The sequence below is a fragment of the Ursus americanus genome, chromosome 24 (assembly GCF_024610735.1).
Source record: "Ursus americanus isolate L20-20 chromosome 24, mUrsAme1.1.p, whole genome shotgun sequence".
Classification (NCBI taxonomy): Eukaryota; Metazoa; Chordata; class Mammalia; order Carnivora; family Ursidae; genus Ursus; species Ursus americanus.
The window spans coordinates 40259611-40282849 of NC_142150.1; the positions used below are offsets into that span (position 1 = coordinate 40259611).

Consider the following 23239-nt stretch of genomic DNA (forward strand, 5'->3'; position numbering starts at 1 on the left):
GAGAAGACAGCATTCTAGATAGGGACATGATGTACAAAGGCACAGTACCATTAACAAGTAAATGTGATGAGCACGGCTAGAGCTGGGGCAGTGTAAACATGATTACAGCCTAAGCAACCAGCACAATACCACTCAATCTTCTCCCTGGGCTACTCCTTCATAGAAATTCTTTCGTACTTTGAGGGGACATCCTATAACCTGGTTCCAAACCTACAACATTTCCAGTTGACACCCTGACATTCAGATCATGGTTCAGATATTTTCTTTGGTATTCTCTGCCAATTGGCCACTCCTGACTACCTAGCAGTGCTGAGAAGTTCCTTGAGCCATTGTGCTAATGAAGAATTCTACAGCAAGGGACTGCAGACTGTCGAGGTGGGTCAAGAGGCAGAAGCATGATAAGCCTCTGGGAAAGTTAGGATGTAGCCCCCATCTGAAGCATAAGCTGTATTTCTTTTCTTTTCTTTTTTTCTTTAAGATTTTATTTATTTATTTTTCGAGAGAGAGAGAGAGAGAGAGAGAGAGAGAGAGAGAGAGAGAGAGTCAGCAAGAGAGAGAACACAAGCCAGGAGGAGAGGCAGAGGGAGAAGCAGACTCTCTGCTGAGCAGGGAGCCCAGAGTGGGGCTTGATCCCAGGACCCTGGGATCATGACCCGAGCTGAAGGCAGACTCTTAACCCATTGAGCCACCCAGGCACCCTAAGCTGTATTTCTAAGAGAAACTTTTCCACAAAACCTCAAATTCTAGAACACATAGGCTGCTACTTAAGTAATATTCCTGTAAACATGAAAGGGAACTCTGGGGAGGAAAGAAACCATCTCTTACCTCTTCTAAGTCTTCAGGTACACTGGGTTACAGGGGTATAGCTCTGATTTGTAGCTTGAGGAAATGATTCTTACGAATTTAATGAAACTATGGCTTGGAGCTTAAATTCTGCTGCATTGGTCCTAATGAAAGCATCTACTTAGGTTGGCAGTGGGGAACAGAGGGGCAAAGGCCCTGGGGCAAAGGTGAAGGTCTCCTAACCAGGGGAGATTTCCCTCACGAGATAGTCTAGGATTTGTGCTCTCCTGAAAACTTGACAGATGTCTTTTTAGGCAAATGTCATAAGAAAGGAAAAACACAGCCTGAAATAAGACTGAGGGTACCATCTGGAACATCCAACAAGACATAATATATACTTACAACCCAACACAAGATTGTTCTCTGTATGTTCAGGGCCAGATCTGCTTAGAAGTACAGTTCAAGCAGCAGTGGCAGAAAACAAAAACAAAAAACTACACACATGGCAGTCTGTTTTACTTCTGAACCATTCATCTGCTCTCCCTCACTTTTTATCCTTACAAAGTCTGGATCTCTAGTCTGGGACCCGAAGTAATAAAGGGAATGGGTCTGCCTTTCCTTCCCATTCTCCCCAAAACACCTCTTATGAAACAGAGACCTTATTCAGATATGTGTCGTGTTCTTCTAAGCTTTCCCTGTACCAGATCCCAGTGGTGTCATGTTCAGACATGAGAGTCCACACTGACTGTGACCTGACACCCTGAGTTCCCCAAAGGGGAGAGAAAATATTAAGCATTGGACCATAGGAGCAAATTCAATTTTTCCAGCTCAAGTGACTTACACTGAGAGTTACTGTGATCAGTCTAATTCAGAAGAAATCCTCTCTCTGAGAACAGGGTCTACAATGGAGACCGTCACTGGGCTTTGAGTCAAAATCAATAAACATGTTCCTTTTGGGTTTTTTTTTTTCCTTGGTTTTTTCTAAACCCAGTATCAGGTTGAAAAGGTAATTATGTTGAGTAAGAAACTGTGGGTACTGTTCTTGAGGGAGATGATGTGTCAAACTAAGAATAGGAAGGTATGAAGGATAGAGAGTGAGGGAAATGTTCTTTTAATAGTAATTATCTTGGTTGTATAAAGCGTCTTTGTTCTTCAGATCTTCATGTACTCCTCCTGTACTTTCTCATTTCTTTTTCTTCCTTCTTGAAAGGATGGGAGTATAGAAGAGGGTAATCATCTGCCTATAGTCATTCAGTGGGCCACCTGGGTTTGCACAACGGGTCCTGTGCCCTGCCCCTACCCACAGAGGCCGAGGTCTGAGGCCCTAAGGGTTCCCTCTTCCCCCAACTAAACAATAAGTTACTGGAAAGAAACCAGGTTTTACCTGCTTCCATGAACCCCAGCAACTAACACAATACCTTACAAACAGGAGGCAGAATAATCATTTAGAAGTGAAAATCACTTAACCTTTCTACTTAACAAATGTTTTAGGGAAATCCTGTGATCTTGAAGGTGGCCTTAAGCCTTTCACGATCCATCCTGTGCTGACCTCTTCAGTAACATTTCTCAGCACTGCACTTTAACTAAGCTCCCGGTACACTGGCTTGCAGTCACCAAATGCACTGTAGTCTTTCCTCTTGGCCTTAGTTCTTTGAGCTACTCTGGGAACCCTCCCTCACATCCACCTAATTTGGGTGAGGTTCTCCTTTGTGGTTCCTTTGTTTCCTGTACTTCTTTATTCCTGTATGTAGCACATCGATCAATAATTGTCTGCCTAGCTTTATGCCGTTGACATTTTTAGAGGAGAGCATGATACCTCTAATAGTAGTAGACACACAGTAAGTCTGTCGAATAAATGCACATATAGATGTCTGCTCTGTAACTGATCATGCTATGGGACTTGGGAAGGTGACGCAGGTGAATGGGAGTGTTTAAATACTGAAGGTCAGAGCTACTTTAGAGACACAAGTGAAAAGTAAGGAAAAGGCACAACTAACAGCTCTTTCAAGAGGGGAAGAAAAGAAAAAGCGCTCTTTTAGAGACTACTATGGAAAAGAAGCTCTAAAATGGAGTAGCAGCAGATATAGGAATATCTAAATGGGGAATAAACCTCACAAATGAAATCAAATACCATTGGGACCAGCCCACCACTGCCCTAAATGAAGTTTTCTCTTACCAGTATCCCCTGCTGATACATGCCTAGCTCATCTATAAAAATTAGATGTTCCCAGGCTCAGACGCCAATGTAGATGATGGCAAAAGGCTTCTAAAATGAAAAAATTCTCTACCAGATCCCACCACAATTCAACAGACCTGTTTTCTTATCTCACTGCAGAGTACAAGAAGCAGCTTTTTAAGGTGAGAAGAAAAGACCTTTTAACAAAAGGACTCATCGATGTGTATATTACGTGGCCGCTTTCAGGACAGGTTGTGGCAAGGGTGGAATGGTTGGATGTTGCTCTGCTGACGGTGAAACCTGAGAATGCGTTCAGTCAGTTCAGTCTGTACTTAGGACCAAGATATGCTGGTGACAGGAATCCTGATTTGTAACAGAGCAGGAACAGCCAGAAGCCTTACAGCCTCCATTTTGGTGCTTACCCTCCTGGTTTCCATAAGGGGCTTCTTTATGCTGGGGTCTTGGCTGGAAATCTCCATCTTGGCCCTGAGGTGGGGGAAAAGCCCAGGAAATGTTACTGGCGGCAGCAGCAACATCACCACATTTAAGCAAACGTGGTCCAAATGAATATTTCAGCAGGTTGGCTATTTTTATACCACTCCTGGCCTGCAGAATAAATTGTGTGGCCAAATTCTCTTTGGGTGCTGCTTTAATTCACAGCAGAATCCCAATTTGAGACATTTAGTGATCTAGGGGTTGAGAAAGGGAAAATGTGATTGATAGCAGGCAATCAGATTTTGAAATACTTGTCTGCATCAAAACCCAGAGAAAGGCAAGATGTGAGGCCTCATCCCCATGGAACATTCAGTCAAACAGAACTGAGCAAAGTGTCACACCTCCAAGTACCTTCACATTCCACCTGGTTGGGAAAGAAATTTCCTAACTCTTCCCTGACATGTGCATTTGGAGGGCAGAAGGCTCAGCTCCCTCATGGTCCACCCTCACTGCTCCCGTGTGCCCACACAGTCCCAGGAAGGGAGCAGCTGCTCTCTGTGAACATGAGCTGAAAGCACGTTGGGCTGGGGAGCAAACCACATCTTGGATTATTCCAGCTGCCCTAGCTGGGTGCTAATAAGAATGACTGTATTATCTTACTGACTCACTCTGTCCCTGACAGAGATTTGGAAGAAGAAAATAAGTACCCTCCATGACAGCAATTTCGACATGTTAGGGATGTGTTCAACATTGCCCCTGCTGTTGCAGCATCTCGTGCTGTAATTGATATATAACCTCCTGCAGACATTTCCATTTTAGCCTACTCTATGTCTTAAGGTAGAGTTCCAAAAGTTTACTGCTTACTAGGTAAAACAGAATTATATTTTATTTTTTTCTCACTCTCTTGAGGGTTTCTCTATGTTCTTGTATAATATTCTGGGACTTCTTAAGTCTTATGGCTTCTGGTAACACGACCGTACTAAATGCTCACTGAATACGCATTGGATTCAATTGTATAGATCTGATTGCATTTCCTCCCAGCCCTTGTCTGATGAACAGAAGAGTCCTACTTTGCTGAGGAAGGAATTGTGTTCAAATTGCATTGCAAATATTGACTTGCCTCCTTCCCTTAGTCCACCCATGGAAATAGGCAAGTACCCATGAAGCCCCAAGACAAAAAGCAACTCACTGAAGGACAAGATCGCCTGGCAACAATAGCTGGCAAAGCCTAACCAGGATGCAGGATTTAGACTCTCTCCCTACATCACTGACCTGTCCAGCGCTGGCCTGCTGGGGGAGCTGGGCACTTCTGCTTGTTTCCGTTTCCTCATCATGGCTCCCGCCGCTTTCCGCTCTGCTAGGACCTTCAGAGAGGAACCAGACTCCTGTGACTCCTTTTCCAGAGCTGTTCACAGTTCATGAGGGCACAGTAAAGAGAACTCCCCATCTTTAAATTGCCAAAAGCGACTTTTAACACCAGCTTTTCAAATAAGGATAGACATTCTGTTAGAGACCATCTCAGAAATCTAGCCACGAGGAAAAAGATGGTCTCATGTATACAATTCTGACTGCACCTGAGCAGCAACCAAGGGGAAGAGGAAGAGATAAGAGCAGAAGCTTTTGGACAAAACAAGGCAATAAAGGCAATTTTCATCTTGTACAGAAAAGACAAACTTACCAACCCAAGAGGACTGTCGTTTATTGGCTCCCCTACAACAGGAAATTTGAATATCATAATGGATCAAGATGCTGTTTCACTTAGATTTCTGGCTATCATTTATTTCTCAGAACTGGTCCTAGACAAAAACCTCTGTGTCTGCCCTTCTCCTTTCCGCCTGGTACCACTTTTGCTAGAAATACAGTGTCTTCAAACTCTCTTCCTCCCCTCTTCTAGAACTATTGTCATCTACAAGCTCAAAAGTATTATATTCATACTGTATTCTAATGATATGCCACTTAAAAGGGAATGATCCTTACTAAAAGAAACAAGGTGGAACTTCAGACATCAATGGTAAATGAATTGGGTAGATATTTTGAGGCAAGGCCTTTGCACTCTTTTCTAAATCAAACTGGTACAGGTATCTATTTGTCCCTCTATGAGTAAAAATAGCAATGGCCTTCAGAGATTAAAAACTGGGAGATGCCTTTAAGATACCCCTAAGGTGAAAGTCACTGCATACTCTAAAATGGAAGGAAGTATTTTTATATAATAGATCGCGTTCACTGAGTGATTACTGCCAGTCAGACTTTGTACTCCTTTCCATCTACCAGTATTTATATATATATATTTAATCCTTTTAACAACCCAATGAGATAGGTGCTATTATTATTCTTCACCATTTCACAAAGGAGGCACAGAAAGATTAACTAATTCATCTAAGGTCGTACAACTATTAAGTGGCAAATCCACCAGGATTTGAATCAGGCGGTCTGGCTTGGAGCACTCTGTTCCTAACCTCTGCACGGTGCAGTGCTGGGGCCCAGTCTGACTGACCATTTCGCCATATTGAGCGTGCACTGCTAACCCATGGACATTCAACCTTCCCTATTTCTTCTCTACCGCTCACTTCCATCATTCTACTTACCAGGTGACAGGTTTTCATGAAACCATTTCATCTCAACATATAGAGTGAAAACAAATGGATAGGGGACCAAGATGATTTCCCCATGTTTGAATTTCAGGTGGGACACTCTCTCCCATTTGCTTTTATCTGGGAAACGATGCTAAGGATTGAGGAAAGAAGTCAGTCAGTATGAATCCTTGAGTACTATTTTAGGAAGAAGACCCTCTCCTTTCCCTGGTTTGCCCTGTGGGTTTGCTGTTTCCATTTGAATCTACAATGCGACCTGCTGCTCATTTCTATTCAGAAAGGAAAGGATACAGGGAAATATAATGAAGTGCTCTGTAGCAAATGGCTGCAGATTGTCCAAGTTTCCCAAGACTACACGAATAGAATCCTGAAAAAACAAAAACAAAAACAAACTTGAAATGACTTTAATACCGTCTGGTCCCAGCCAATCTTTCCATTTATACCTGTCACTGCTTTTTCCATCCTCTATATTCTATTAAAGCTGAACTATCTGCTGTTCCCTGAACATGCCTTCTGCTTCTCCATTTCTGTGTTCTTGCATAGTCTATTCCCTCTGCCTGAAATGCCCTTTCTACCCATCAGCTTATGTCCAAATCCTACCTATCCTTTGAGGTCCAGTTCAGAAGCTATCTCCTCCAGAAAGTTTTCCCTGATTCTCCCAGTTGTAAATTAACTATTAGTCTCAAACTTCTCAGTAGTTAGCCTTGGGTCTTTACCACATTCCATCCACATATGTTTTATTTTCCTTACTGAGAAATCTCCTTGAGCAAGAATATATACCTGATTTATGTTAGCATTCCTTCTATGGTGTCCACCTCATAATTGTAGGCTGACAGAATGAATGAATAATACTGGTATTTACTGATATACAGTTATTTTACCTTAGCTTAAGTCCAACCTTTTCTTCTACTCTTTTAAAATCTTGATTAGTCTCTAATTAACCTATGCTTATTAGTATATACATTTAAACAATTTGATATCATAAAAAGACTCCTGGATTTCTATGGGGAAAATACCTGAATTTCAGTTTTAGTTTTGTCATTTCATCTCTCTACACCTCAATTTCCTCATATTGGGGCTCACAGGAGGCAGAAATGGTGCCTTATTTATTTTTGTATTCTCTGTGGTACCATAGTATCTGGTCATAATTTTAAAGTTTATTTATTTATAATCTCTATGCCCAACATGGGGCTTGAACTCACAATCCCGAGATCAAGAGTCATATGCTCCACCGAGCTGCCAGGAGCCTCTGGCTTATAATTTTAATAGCTAGTATTTACTGAATAATCACAATGGCAGGTGTTATTTTATAGTTATTAACAGTCACAGAGACCTTATGAGATAGGCATTTTTTATTATCCCCATTTTATAGACAAGGAAACTAAGACAAAGAGAGGTGAAATAACTTATTCAGGGTTACATAGAAGGTAATGGTGGAGCCAAGATATGAACCCACGCAGTGGGGTTCCAGAGCCTACCCTCTTAACCATTAGTGGGGTTCCAGAGCTTACCCTCCCATCCCTCTTAACTGCCTATCAAAAAACATTTTCCTAATAAATAAAAGAGAATGGTAACATCTGACTCAAAACTGAGAGTAAGAACATAAAAAAAGCACTTTGAAAAATTTGGTAGGATTATAAATGTAGATAGATGCTCTCTAGCTACGATGTACTGAGCTACTTACTGTGTGGCAAGCATTGCACACATCTATTTCTAATCTTTACCACAATCTTGGAAACAGGTATTATTTATCAACTTCATTGACAGGTAGGGAAACAGCCTCAGAGAAAATGGGTAACTTGTCCAAAAGCCCAGTGTGAAGGCAGAACTTAACTCAGATCCAGATGTGACAGGCTCTAAGGTCTATGCTCTCTCCACTTTACTATGCTGCCTTGCGCTTTTCTCTGCCCAAATTAACTGAAGCAAAGTGAAATAAACTCTGCTCTACTCACAGTTAAAATAAGCAGAAAACTGTCATGGTCCTCTATTAAAATAATTGTTATAATGATGTCTGTGAGCTCCTGCAAGATCCTAACGTATCTTTCAACACTTAGCCAAAGAGCTATAGATAGATACCTTTAAGGCTATGACTTAAATTTTTGGTTTCATAGAGTTTATTTGTATATTTCATTGTATTCAAATTCTTTGAAATACAGCAGCATATGTTTTCATAAATTAGAAGAGTGATAAATCACTGAGTTGTGAAGTTAGAAGAGAAATAACCTAGTTTAGCACTCTCACTTTACGAATGAGGCAATTAAGACCAAGAGAATGATTTACTGGGGGGCTACACAGCTAATCAGTGGCTCAGCCAGGGCTGAAATCCAGGCCCAGCACCCAGAGCTCTAACTCCTTGGACAACACTTTCGCCAATTTACAAAGCTGTTCACTTGCTCAATCTCCTTCCTGTGGGAGAACCTAAAGCTGTGTAGAAAAGGAATGAAAATGAAGTGGGAATAAAGCAAATCGCAAATGTTTCCAATTAAAGTGAAGACACAGCAGTCTTGTCTGTGTATTTACAGTTGAGTTTCCTGAACGTCAAGTACCAGGCAGTGGTTCGGAGGGTGAGGTTTTCCAGAGCCCTGGAAGGCGGCAGTCCTCCAGAAGTTTTCTCTATGCCAGCTGCCACAAAAGAGAGCTGCGGAGGGCTGGGAACTCTGGTGGAAACAATAGAACCCAGCCTCAAAGGTGCTGACACTTCAACTAGGAGAACTGAGAAAGGATACAGGCTTTAATTTCCCTGGAAAAACAGTGACGTTTCTTTGCAGAGGAAATATGGCAGGGAGAAGCCCAGTGATCAAGTGGAGGCTGTGACTCAGTTCACAGTAAATAATTAAGATCTGGGTATGGACAAATCCTTGGCTTAAAGAATAACTTTCCCAGAATTCGTCTGCTTCTTTCCCTACCTCCAGCTCCTGGACGATGACTTCCTTATTCTCTATCTCTTCCCCTCTAGAAGGTAAACAGATAAGACATAAGTAAACCGCGAAGGAAAACTCTGAAGACAGTAGACTCTACTGTCAGTAGAGAGAAGACAGTAGAACAAAAATGACACTTCCACGGAGTTACAGAAACATGACTAAGTAACAGTTGTGTGTGTTGACCCAGGGCTCATGGGAAAAAGTGATCACCAAGGTGGTGCGATTTGAGAGTCGGAAGAAGGCTGCACCAAAATATCTTCTCCATTAACCTGCCAAGACCTGAAATTCCCACTGTGAAAGTTAATAATTTGTTAGACAAGGTGTACTCAAGTGTAGTCTGTGGACCACCAGGTGTCCTCAAGACCCTTCAAGGAATCTCGAAGGGCAAAACTATTTTTATAGTAACAGTAAGATGTTATTTGCCCTTTTTTGGTGTGTTAACATTTTAATCATTAGTGCAAAAGCAGCGGAGGGCAAAACTGCTGGTGCCTTTGCACAAATCTAACCAGTTGCACTGAACTGTACTAGCAGTTGTGGTCATCTGAACTGCCACACAGGAAAAAAAAAAAATCCAGCTTCATTTAATATATTTGAGGAAGCAGGAAAAAATTGATAATTTTATAAAATCTCAATCCTTAAATACATGTCTTTTTTAATACATTATGTGATAAAAATGGAAAGTACTCACACAGCACTTCTGCTGCATACCGAAATATGAAATACGATGGTTATCTTGAGGAAAAGCACTTGTGAGATTGTTTGAATTGCAAACTGAACTAGCTGGTCTTTTCATGGGTTGTTGTTTTACTTCAATGATCAGTTAGCAGACAAACTATAGTTGTTATTCAGATTTAGGAATGTGACATTGTCTCAGAAATGAAGGGTGAGCTTATCAATTCAAGGAAAACAACTGACAGTTTATGTCAATGATAAAGTTTGGGATTTCAAGCAAAAATTTGAACTTTGGAAAACTATCCACCACACTGAGGTTGACAACTTTCATATACTGAAACACTTTTCTAAGATTGGTAGTGATATTAGCAAATACGATTTTGTAATATTGTATAATGAAATGTGTCCACATTTGGATGATCTATATAAGTCATTGAACTAGTATTTTCCAAATGACCAATGAAACACATCATGTTTCAACACCATCCGAGGTAAAAGATTCATTCACAGAACAAGACAGACCAATGGCTTTTAATGTAGCAGAGTTCAAAAAGTGCACTGATATAATTCAGATTCCATATTGCAACTAACCTTTAAAAATCTACCACATTAAAGGGGAGCCTGGGTGGCTCAGTTGGCTCAGGGACCAACTCTTGATTTCAGCTCAGGTAACAATCTCAGGGTCTTGGGATCCATCTCCGTGCAGAGCTCCGGGCTCTGTGCTCTGTGCGGAGTCTGCTTGAGATTCTCCCTCTCCCTTTGGTTTCCCACCCTGTTTGCCCACTCTCTCTATCAAGACAAATAAATAAAGTCTTAAAAAAAAGAACAAAACAAAAAACCTACCACATTAGGGAAGCCTGGGTGGCTCAGGCGTTTAAGTGTCCAACTCTTGGTTTGGGCTCAGGTCATGATCTCAAGGCACGTGAGCTAGAGCCCTGAGCCCAGCTATGTGCTGTGTCTGCTTGGGATTCTTTGCCTGTCCCTCTCCCTCTGAGCCTTCCCCTGCTCATGTGTGGGGCACACATTCTCTTGCTCTCTCGCTCTCTCAGATAAACAAACGAACAAATAAATAAATAAATAAATAAAATCCTAGAAAAAGACTCTCCCACTCCACCTGCTCTCTCTCTCAAATAAATAAATAAATCTTTTTAAAAAACTACATTAAAACAAAACAAAACAATACAATACAACTACCACTTCTTAAGTTTTGATGCAGGGTCAAAGAAGAACATCCATAATGATCTGTGAAGGCTATTACCAAATTCCTACCCTTCCCAACTATAGATCTATGTGGGACTGGATTTTTTTCATATAACTCAACCAAAAAAAAAGAAATTCACAACAGATTGAATGCAGAAGCAGATATAATCTAGCAGCCCTCTATTAAGCCAGACACTAATGAGCTTTGCAAAAACTTAAAACAATGCCAATCTTCTCATTAATTTTTTGTCTTGGAAAATATGGTTATTTTTAATAAAAATGTGTTAAGATGTAATGGATATATTATTATTTTAAATTAATACACTTTAAAATTGTGGTAAAATATATATAAACTAAAATTTGTCATTTTAAACATTTTTAAGTATACAATTCAGTGGTATTAATTACACTCATAACCATGGTGTGCAACCATCACTACTATTTCCAAAGTTTATCTTCCCAAACAGAATCACTGTACTCATTAAGCAATAATTCCCCATTCTGCCCTCCACCCACCCCTGGTGACCCCTAGTCTATTTTCTATCTCTATAAATTTTCCTATTTAATATTTCATGGAAGTGGAATCATACACTATTTTTCCTTTTGTTGCTGGATTATTTCACTTGGCATAATGTTTTCAAGGTTTACCCATGTTGTACCTGTATCAGAACTTCATCTCTTTTGCACTTTCTTTTTATGGCTGAATAATATTCCTGTGTGTGTGTGTGTGTGTGTGTGTGTGTGTGTGTGTGTGTGTATACACATATATATATCACATATAACTGCATTTTGTTTATCCATTCACCAATTTGATGGACACTTGGGTTGTTTCCATCTTCTGGCTATTGTGAATAATACAGCTATGAACAGTGTTGTACAACCATCTGCTTCCACTTGAGTGCCTGCTTTCAATTCTCTTGGGCATATACCTACGAATGAAATTGCTGGGTCTTATGGTAATTCTATGTTTAACTTTTTGAGGAACTGCCAAATTGTTTTCCACAGCAGGTGCACTATTTTATATTCCCATAAGCACTATACAAGGGTTCCAATTTCTCTACATCCTTGCCAACTGTTATTTTCTGGGTGGTTTTGTTTTTTTATATAGCTATCCTAGTAGGTGTGAAGCGGTATCTCATTGTGGTTTGGATTTGCATTTCTCTAGTGACTGATGACATTGAGCATCTTTTCATGTGCTTGTTGGCTATTCGTATATCTCCTTTGAAGAATGTCTATTCCTTTGTCCATTTTTAAATTGTTTTTTTTTTTTTTGCTGTTGAGTTGTACTTCTTTTTATATTCTAGACATTAAACTCCTACCAGATATATGATTTACAAATATTGTCTCCCATCTGTGGGTTGCCCTTTAACTCTGTTGATAGTGTCCTTTGATGCACAATTTTAAAAAATTTAGTCAGGGTGCCTGGGTGGCTCAGTCAGTTAACTGTCTGCCTTCAGCTCAGGTTCTGATCCCAGAGTCCTCAGATCTAGTCCCCAGTCAGGCTCCCTGCTCAGCGGGGAGCCTTCTTCTCCCTCTGCCTGCAGACTTACTCTCTCTCTCTCTGGCAAATGAGTAAGTAAAATCTTTAAAAATATATATATTATTTATTTATTTTTAGTGGAGGAGGGGCAGAGGGAGAAGGAGAAAAAGTCTTAAGCAGATTCCACACTGAGTGTGGAGCCCAACATGGGGCTTGATCTCATGACCCCGAGATCACAACCAGAGCCAAAACCAAGAGTTGGTAGCTCAACCAACTGCACCATCCAGGTGCCCCTAGACCTTCGATCTATTTTTAGTTAAGTTTTTTATATGGTATAAGGTACTGGTCTAACTTCATTCTTCTGCATGTGGATATCCACTCTTCTCAGAACCATTTATTAAAAAGAGACTATTCCTCCCCTATTGAATGGTCTTGGCATTCTAGTAAAAAACCAATTGACCACAGATGTTTGGGTTTATTTCTAGGCTAATTCTATTCTATGGTCTATAAAGTTGTCCTAATGTCAATACCATATTTTTTGATTGCCTGTAGCTTTGTAGTAAGTTCTTAAATTGGGAAGTAGGAGTCCTCCAATTTTGTTTTTTCAAGATTATTTTGGCTATTCAGGGTCCCTTGAAATTCCATATAAATTTTAAGATGGGCTTGTCCATTTTTGAAAATATGCCATTGGGGTTTTGATAGGGTTTTCACTGAATCTGTATCGATTGTTTTGTCATCTTAATAATATTAAGTCTTCCAATCTACAAACATGGATATCTTTCTATTAATACTTTGATTTCTTTTAGCAACTTTTTGTAGTTTTTGGTGTACAAGTCTTGCATCTCCTTGATTAAGTTTATTGCTAAGTATTTTTTTCTTACTGATGCTATTGTAAATGGAATTGTTTTCTTAATTTTCTTTTCAGATTGTTTTTTGCTAGTGCTTACAAATACAACTGATTTTGTATGTTGATTTTGTATCTTGAAACTTTGCTGAATTCATTGATCAGGTCTAATAGTTTTTCTGTGTGTGTGTGGATTCTCCAGGATTTTCTACATGTAAGATCATGTCTTCCACAGATATAGTTTAACTTCTTCCTTTCCAATTTGTATGCACTTAATTTCTTTTTCCTGACTAATTGCTCTGGCTAGGAACCAGTACTAAGATGAATAGAAGTGGTGAAAGCAGACATCCTTGTCTTGTTTTAGATCTTAAGGGAAAGGCTTTTTCAGTTTTTCAAAAATGAGTATGTTAGCTGTGGCACTTATCATACTGAGGAAATTCCCCTCTATTCCTAGTTTATTGAGTGTTTTTATAATGAAAGGGTGCTGGATTTGGTCAAATGCTTTTTCTTTTCTTTTCCTTTCTTTTTTTCTTAATGAAGGTAAAAGTTTATAAGACACTACAAGGGAGCGGCAAGTGGGACAACAGAGAAGAGGCTATCTGCCTCCAAATGCTTTTTCTTTATCAGTTGGGATGATCATGTGGTTTTCCCCCCCTTTGTTCTATTACTGCAGGGTATTATATTGGTTGATTTCTTTATTTAAAAGGTTTTATTTATTTGAGAGAGAGAGAGAGCATGAGCGAGAGAGCACAGCAGGGGGGAGGGGCAGAGGACCCTGGGATCATGACCTGGGCTGAAGGTAGACGCTTAACCAACTGAGCCACCCAGGTGCTCCTATATTGGTTGATTTCTGTATGTTGACCATCCTTGTATTCCTGGGGTAAATCCCAAGCACAATGCCAATCTCCTCATTAATTTTTTAGAAATATAATTCTTTTTTTAAAGATTTATTTTAGAGAGAGGGAGAGCACGAGTGGGTGGAGGGGAAGAGGGAGAGGGAGAGGAAAAGAGAGAATCTCCAGCAGACTCCCTGCTGAGTGTGGTGCCTGATGTGGGGTTCGATCTCATGATGCTGAGATCATGACCTGAGCTGAAATCAAGAGTCAGAGCCTTAACCAACCAACCAAGCCACCCAGGTGCCCCTAGAAATATAGTTACTTTTGATAAAATATATTATCTGTTAACATTTAATGATACATTATTTTAAAATTAATAAGTATGTTATTTTTTCTATTTTAATCTTTACATGATACATATTGACAGGTATAACCCACATAATCAAAACCTCTTTGGGATCCCCAATCATCTTAAAAGTGCAAAGGGATCCTGAGATAAAAAATCTTGAGAACCACTGCTCCAAAGGTATGTCATCACTAATTTAGAAACTTACCTGAATAATAATATATGGAATATAAAATATCTAGGAAATAGAGTCCTACAAGATGCTACTTCAGCCAGTCTCCTGGACTGAGTGAAGGCAGAGAAGGGATAACCTGTGGGAATGTACTAACCTATATTTGCAAAGGCTACTCTCCTAGCTTTAAAATTACCTGATATTGTTGCCATATCTAATTTTGAATTTATACACATTGGGTCCTGCATGAAGAAACCTCGTCTCTGGAAACGGGTAGGTGAAGGGTTTTAAACTCATTGCTTCCAAATAATAGCCTAATAAAATAGAAATATTAGAGAATTATTAAAAAGCTAAAGATGGTTCCTTATCAACTTTATGGTATAAAAGAGAGTCTGCCCAATTTATAGCATCTCTTCATGAATAAAATGTCCAACACTCAGCACCACTGCTTATATCCCAGCTCAGTTTTTATACTGATTATCTATATTAATCACCTTGACCATTCTCCTACCTGCATGGGGAAGATATATGGTGTTGGGGGATAATCTCTATACTTGAAATCAAAAGACCTGAGTTCAAGATTTGTAGTTGACCTTACAACCTCAAGCAAATCACTTCTCTCCATGAGACTAATAACAGCAACATCTGAGGACTCACAAGGTTTTTGTTAAGATTAAATCTATCTCCCAAATATCTCTTGAATCTATTCTCCTCCCTTGTCCCCACTTTCCCTGGAACCTAGGCCAGTGTGAAGAGGGCTCAAGTCAAATAATGAAACAATCCAAATGCACCAATAGGAAGATCCCTGCTGTTAATTTTAGATGAAGTTAAGGCATAAGCACACCTTCCTGCCACAGCTAATACAGCAAATAAGGATGTACACTAATGTTTCCCAGTGCTGCTGAGGAATGCCTTATCTTTCCTACCTCTCAACCACTCTTTCTCGTCACTGCTTGTGAGACTGCCCTGTGCCACAAGAGTGCCTACTATCCTCTTAGCACTTACTAGTTTTACTTTTCCTATTCCAGAATCTCTGGCCACTTAAGGTCCTTTCGGTGGGAAACTGGGGAAAGGGGAAGGATGGAAAAAGAAGAATGGCATGTCTCTTCTCCTCCAAGAGGGCATTTGGTACACATTCAGAAGTAAGACTCAAACACAGTGATTAGCGATTTTGTAAGTCACTAAGACTTTTCTGTGCCTCTTTTTACTTGTAGAGATAGTAAACTCTGCATTTTCTGTCTCTTCATATGGAAGTTTAAGTAATAAATAATGAGATTAGAAGTCCAGAATTCCTGAGGATAAAAGCTACCTACACAAAATACAAATTTCAGAGGCAGCTAAGATGGGGTAGACAGAACAGGCACAAAGAAATAATAATTTAGGTTTGAACCTCAGCTCCGATATCCCTCCTTAGTTTCTCTAGGCCTTGGTTTTCTTACTTATACAATAATAACAACAACTAAACAGTCTTTTGTTATGCCCTATTATAAGTGCCTTACATACATTATCTCACTTAATCCTCACAATAAGCCTGAAATCAATAGTCTAAATTTGATAGATAAGGAAATCAAGACACTGAAAGATGAAGTAATCTCCCCATAGCTATATATGAATGTTGGAATCGTGATTCAAAGTGAGGTCAGACTTGATGCTCTTATCTTTTCCACTCTGTTTTCTAAGAGTTTTAGTACCAAAAAAAAAAGAGAGAGAGAGAGAGAGAGAGAGAGAGATAATGAATATAAAATCATTTTGTAAGTACTAAAATATTATACACACATAAAGGACTATTTTCATTATTCTTTCCTCCATATTACCCCAATACTATTTCTACTCAACAGGGAAAACTCTTGTATGGTGGAGTCAGGAGATCTATGTGCCCAAAGAATGGAATTTCCCACAATTTCCAAAGTTCATGTCTGGGGCTGCCAGTAAAGAGATATCCCAGTGTCTGATCTCGGCTGCTTGGGATTAGAATGACAGGAGGTTGGAGCCAGAGCCCATGAGACTATTTAGACTAGAATTGCAGTCAAAAGTGAAAAGAAATAGTTGGTGCCAACTGCAAAGTTACCAGAGGGGAAATATTGTTCATATCCTGAAAAAAAAAAAAAAGCTTGCTGATTCCCATGTCCAAAGCATGGCAGGAACCCAGCTAGATTTGAATGTGTTTTCGGTGCTAAGGTGACTTTTCTAAGTAGGAGCCTACCTGGTGAGACTTAGGTCGCGGCCACAAAAATTTAGCTTTCAGTTATTCAGAGGGTTCTCCTAAAATGCTGTCACCTCTCACCACAGACAGAGGGCTGGGGGATCAGAGCAAAGGAAATGAAGGACATTTGTTGGAAATGACAATCCAGAGAGGAAACTTCATGTACTGCACCACAGCTGGCTGTCTGAAAGAGGTAAAAACAGCCCTCTCTGGCTGGGGCCTGCCTGTTAATTGCTGGCTGTCTGCTTCAGAAACAAACACCACACACTAATTACCTCATTTGAAAATAAAGATTAGACAGCATAATCCGAAAGAACCACATAGTCGTAGTGGTTCAAAGATTTCACAAGGTTATTTTCCAACATGAGTACTGCAGTCATGATGACACTATAGAATCTTAACAGATGAAGGGTCAGACTCTCAACCCATTTTCAGGTGATCAAAAAACATGATGGGTTTAAAACAAAAAAGAAAAGGTTAGAGGCAATATGCATTAGTTGGAAAGACAGAAGATTTGAGATTGGAGGATCAAGGCTTGAGTCCTAGCTTTGCCTCTTATTAGTCATTAGACCCTGAGCAAGTCACTTAGCCTCATCATTTCTCAGTTTCTACACCTGCAAATGGGAATCCCATCTACCCCTGGAATTGTTGAAGGATTTAAAAAGATTATATTGTAAATAGTATTTCATGAACTCTAGAGTATTACATAAACATTAGCTGTTTTGATAGATTTGAAGTTTCTCTTTTAATGCTTCACTAGAAAAGCAAATTTAAGAGATGAAAACTATCTTTAATCTCAGTGCAAAAGTCTGACACATCCCAATCAAGAACCTTTCTTTGAAAATCCCCAATAATTAGATTTAAATGACACATTGGCAATGATGTTAGATTTTTTAAGGTTTTTAGTAATCTGTTTCAATAAAGAAACATCTGGGTCAGTGCCTACAATCTAAAGCAGGGCTGAATGCTATATGAGGATAACGATATTGACTACTGAGGTGGAAGGAGATGATAAGGAAGTACTGTCACTAAATATATCTGGTGACATTTGATAGAAAAATCCTCCACAGAGTTAAAGAATAAAAGAGCTTTCATAAGCATTTATTCAAAATACATTTACTGGGCAGATCTAATATGACAGGCTCTGTGACCACTGAGTGTGGCAACAACATAGGGAAATCCCACTGATACTATGAATTTATTACCCAAGTTTTAGAACTGAGATTGAAGACAGATGGCCAGCTCTCCTTTGCCTTCACAAGTCCTTGGCTGGTCTCAGAGGTCTGCCTGGCTCTACCGAAGTATATTCAGACTAGAGATTCTATACTAGAGAATATTTCCACCTAGAGACTCATGCTTGCCTATAGCCTGAAGTGCCCTTCATTTTAGAGGGTACAAGAAGAAACTGAATTTACCACAGAAGGAAAATACCTTCCACAAGGTCACATAACTCAGTATGGAACCAGGAGTAGTACTCCCTAAGACTACTGATTCCTTTGGCCCACACATTTTCCATTACAACACATCACTCTGTCAGTCACTTTAGTAAACTGTAAACCCTGGTCACTCTCATAATTGTGGATGACTCCAAGACAAACTCAATCTGGGTACAAAGGCATCAAACCAAAATGTAAGCTTTTCTGATTAAACGTTCTTAGAATTATTTCTTGGAGGTGTTAAAAGGTCACATTCACATTTGTTTGTCTTCAATCTCTATTTTCAAAAGAAACTATTCTCAGTTTCTTCACCTTGCAGGGTGACTAGGATGGCTGATGAAATAATGCAGGTATAATTGCTTATTGTAGTGCTCTACACATAGGTTATTCTTTATTTAAAAACAAAACAAGGGGGCGCCTGGGTGGCACAGCGGTTAAGCGTCTGCCTTCGGCTCAGGGCATGATGCCGGCGTTCTGGGATCGAGCCCCACATCAGGCTCCTCTGCTATGAGCCTGCTTCTTCCTCTCCCACTCCCCCTGCTTGTGTTCCCTCTCTCGCTGGTTGTCTCTATCTCTGTCGAATAAATAAATAAATAATCTTTAAAAAAAAAAAAAAAACAAGGTGTTAAGATATGGGACAAGAAGAGACTAATCTGAGGCTACCCAGGATACTTTCATGCTTATCGATATCATTCTTTCTCATTAGGTTTCTTCCCACTTTTTAGACACAATCTTTAAAATGCTCTTGGCATTTGTTCAAGAATAGATTTGCTCTTGGAACTGTGTCAGATTTTGTTTTGTTTTGTTTGAGAGGGGAGGAGTAACTAAACCTTCTAACAGAAAGGTAGGAAGATCCCCCAAAATGAAACCAAAAGCCCTACCGGACAACTCAATAGACCAGAAAGGAATCTAAGTTAATCTCTTACATGACCTTTTGCATCTAAGGGCCACTTCCACTTACATCTTAACCATCCTAAAAGCTACTGGAAAAACTACCTTTGGTCAATAGGTCTAGAACTGTGCTCCTTATTCTGGAAAAGCAATAGAATGGTATCTCATCTCACCACCCTGCCCAGTAGTTGTGACTTATTTAATGACAACCGATCAGCATTCACATCATACTGCAGCACTCTAAACATCCTACCAAGCCCAGGAACCCGAAAAGCGTTTGGATGTAAAACTGCAGGCAATGAAAGACATTTTATTTTTTGGTTACACAATTGGGTGAGTTGCCCTGAAGCAGTACACATAAGGAAGAGATTTTTAAATGGGGGGAAAAAAGCATCAATAGTTTCAGAAGATGGAGAGAATATCCTCACGTAGAGAGAAAGGAACATCTTTTACAATTTTGAGCTAAAAACTCTTGAGTCTTTGACGTGATGGAGAGATGGAGAGAATATCCTCAGGTAGAGAGAAAGGAACATCTTTTACAATTTTGAGCTAAAAACTCTTGAGTCTTTGACGTACATATTTCACGGGTCTTAGTGACAGAAGACTGATATAGGAAAGTGTAAAAAGAAAGCTTCTAAAATACACAGCTTTGTTCCTGCCATGAAACAATGGCAGACTCTGAAGAAATTAAGTTAATAAGAAAACTAAATTACTTTTTATGTAAAGAGAGCAAATTTTGCACAGGAAATTTAAAATATTTTACTAACTTTAATCCAATTCTGGTGAGATACTGGGGAGATAAGAATTGTATTTACAAAAAGATATATCTGACTTGAGATCACCATCTAATTTGGCCAAGCACATACAAGGGCAAGACTAAAACTCAGATGTATTGCCAAAGCAAGATAGTTCAGCTGATTATGAAATGGCCTAGACTCCATATTAGCCTCAATTCTTTATATTTTACCACCTAAGCCTAGCTCTAAAATAACAAAATCAGTTATTATTGCTAAGAAACATAAAACTTTGTACTTTGAAAAACCATCAAACCACAGGGATCTGATGGTGAATAGATCTTAACAAACAAACAAACAAGCAAACGACCTCATATTTATAGAGCACTTTCAGTATATATAATGCTTTCCTCTCCCTATCTCATAAGATCAAAAAGCTTCCATTGAAGTAGGAAGAGCAGATTCAGCTACCTTATATTCTAACTGCTCTCCTCATTTTTACCTGATTTGATTCTCTCAATCTCATGTTCATTCAACATTCATTCATTCAGCTCACAAATATTCGCATACCTACTATGTTCCAGAAACGAAGTGCTGGAGATATAGTGGAGAAGAATAAGAACTTGGTCCTCACCTGCAAAGAGCTTACAAATAATTTTAAGTGTGATGACTGCTACAAAAAAGAATAGGGTGATGTGGCACATTGATAGAGAATATTACCCTAGAATGGAAATCATTCCACCCACACTCTAAGTAACAGACTCACATCTGAGGGATAAGTATGAGTTACGGAGGCACAAATAAGAGAGTGGGTCTGGGCTGGGTACAGGAAAACAGCAGATGTAAGAGTCCTCAATTGGAAGAGAGCATGGCACTTTCAAAAGGGAAGTATAGTAACCCAGAACATAGTGGGCAAAAAAGACAGTGCTATGAGATTAACACTATACAGACAAGCAATGGGTCAGTCAGCATATATCTGAGAGCCTACTATGCACCAGGCACTGTTCTGAGCATGTTTAGAGTAGGGAACAAGAGAGACATAACTCGTCTTTAAGGGCTTACATTTCAGGAGGTGTGGAGAGCAACAATAAACATATAAATACATAAATGTAATTTAAAGTACTTTAAGTACTACAAAGAAAATAAAATAGGGCTTTATAGTAAAGAATGAATGGGAGGCTGGTTTAACTATTGTGGCCAAGGAAAGCCTTTTGGACAAGATCACAACTGAGTTGAGGCTTTAATGGAAAGTGGAAAAACCACACAAAGCCAAGGGGAAAAGCATTTCAAGGGAAAAAAGACCCCAGCAAGGACAGATCCCCGGTGATGGGTGGTTTAATGGACACAAAGGTCAGTGTGACTGGAGCACAGAGAATGAAGACAGATTAGAGATGAAGTCAGAGATAGGCAGAAACCAGATCATGTAAGGCCTGTAGGCCATTGTCAAGAGTTCGAAATTTATGTTAAGCGTTTTATAAAGAAAAGTGAAATGATTTATGCTTAAGAAAGATGAACTGTACATGGGGTGCCTGGGTGGCTCAGTTGGTTAAGCATTCAACTCTTGATTTTGGCTCAGGTCACGATCACATGGTCATGTGATGGAGCCCCATGTTGGGCTCCAAGCTCGGTGGGGAGTCTGCTGGAGATTCTCTCTCCCTCCCCTCTGCCCCCCCACCACTCACACACACACACTCTCTCTCTAAAATAAATAAATAAATCTTAAAAAAAAAAAAAGAAAAGAAAAAAGAAAGATGAACTGTATAGGATTAAGAGTAGAAGCAGGGAATCAGTCAGGAAGCTTTTGCAGTAATCCAGGGGAAAGATGCGGCTGATTTTGACTGGGGAGTCTCAGTGCCTAGTGAATTGTTGAATTTGGGGTATATTTTAGACTGGTGGCATAGGTGTGGGAATCAAGGATGGCTCTTATGTTTTTAGACTTTGCTATTTTATTAGGTGGAAAATAGTACATACCTTTTACTGAGATGAGGAAGGATTCTAGGGAAAGAGATTTATGGAAAAAACTCAATCATTCTGTTTTGGTTAAGTTTGAGAGGCCTATTAGACATCTCAATGGATATGCCAAGAGGGTGGTCGCCTAGTGTGCAATGGATGGAAGTCAGGATGGAAATAAAAATTTAAGTCATCAGTGTTTAGATGGTATTTAAAGCCACTGAAGAGATGAGGTCATCTAAGAAGGGATAGCTACAGAAGGGATGAAGGCCTTTTACAGTCCAGGTTATGATATGTGGAGTCTATCCTAAGAGCAATAGGAAGGCACTGAAGGGTATAATAAAGAAATGACCACACAGCTATGAGTTAAAGTATACACATTTCTGTATCTGGTTGTAATGTGGGAAATAACCCAGACCAGAGCAGATAAAAAAGGACCAGTACCGGCCTGTGGCTCAAGGCAGAAGCTGATCAGTAGCCTGGTCTAGAGTGACTGGTTTGGCAGATGCCTAGGAAGTTGTCCAGTTATGATTTGGTGAATTGATGGGGGGAGGCAGAGAGAACAAAGATGATTCCTAGTTGCTTGAGCAACCTATCGAAGAGGAAAAAAGTGCCACTTCCTGGAAAAGGCAGCCTTAGAAAGTAAATTTTTGAGGGGAGGTTATTGGGACATGCTCAATTTCGAGGTGCCTGTGAGATAGCCAGAGAGAGAGTTTAGGTGGGCTGTTGGGAGACTGCGGTAGGCCTGCTAGCTGCAGACGCGCAAAGGGAAGAACCAGAGTTCCGAAAAGCCAAGGATGTACAGCAAGGTATCCCGCGTGAAGCCTTCCACTTCCTCACATGCCAAGATTCAAACCCCGGAGGCGCTGAACGCCGAAGTCTCGCCATGACTCAAATCTCTCCCTCCGAGGTTCAGTGAGGCATGCGGAAGCAGACGCTCACTGAGATCACGAAGACATGATGTGACAAGAAATGTCTCCATGGGACAAGTCTTGCTTTCATGGCAACCGCGCGGCCTGGGTCAGAGGCGGCTGCGGACCAGAGCGCGCGCTTTCCTTCCGGGAGGGGTGTTCTAAGGCGGGGGGGGGGGTGTTTTAAAGGCGGGGTGCGGCCAGAGGCAGCTCCGGGCCCCGCGCCGCTCAGCCGGGGAGGCGGGTCCGCACCTGGCGCCGCAAAGCCCGCCGGCCGCGCCTCTCCCCCCACCGCCCTGGCCCGCCCTTGCACCCTCGCGGCCCGCAGGCGGCCACACCCGGCCCTCGGGGGCGGCTGCGGAGCGGTGGCGCTGGGGCTGTAACTCTCCCGCGGAAAATGAAGGCAACGAAGCGCCGACCTCAGGGGAGCACCAGGCCGCTGTGGGCCGTTACCTCAGACCCAAGAACTTCCCGGGCCCGTCCGGGCTCTTACACAGGCTAAGAGTTCTTCGCGCCTCATAAAAGTGGCCTCGGCCGAAGCTGCCACTAGAGAGCGCCCCCGAAGGGGGCGGGCGTCGACTGCGCACGAAGCGTGGCTGGCGAACTCACTCAGCCCCTCGCCCGCGCTTCGGCTCTCGCCGCGCGCCCGCCAGGCGTT

At 40.7% G+C, this 23239-nt stretch overlaps 1 protein-coding gene across 9 annotated transcripts in view; it reads right to left on the minus strand.

Annotated features, from left to right (window-relative positions):
• Positions 1-23239, minus strand: part of MAJIN (membrane anchored junction protein) — a 27157-nt gene extending 3918 nt beyond the window's left edge. For 3 of the 9 annotated variants that reach the window (XM_087855002.1, XM_045775576.2, XM_045775574.2), the window contains exons 1-8: positions 23075-23239; positions 14653-14770; positions 8892-8937; positions 6277-6352; positions 5980-6105; positions 5073-5104; positions 4667-4779; positions 3382-3445 (exon numbers count right to left, since the gene is read on the minus strand). In XM_087855002.1, the coding sequence (XP_087711128.1) occupies positions 3382-3445; positions 4667-4779; positions 5073-5104; positions 5980-6105; positions 6277-6352; positions 8892-8937; positions 14653-14753 (558 nt within the window). In that variant the 5' untranslated portion in view covers positions 14754-14770; positions 23075-23239. The other 6 variants (XM_087855005.1, XM_045775575.2, XM_087855006.1 and 3 more) reach the window with 5 other exon arrangements.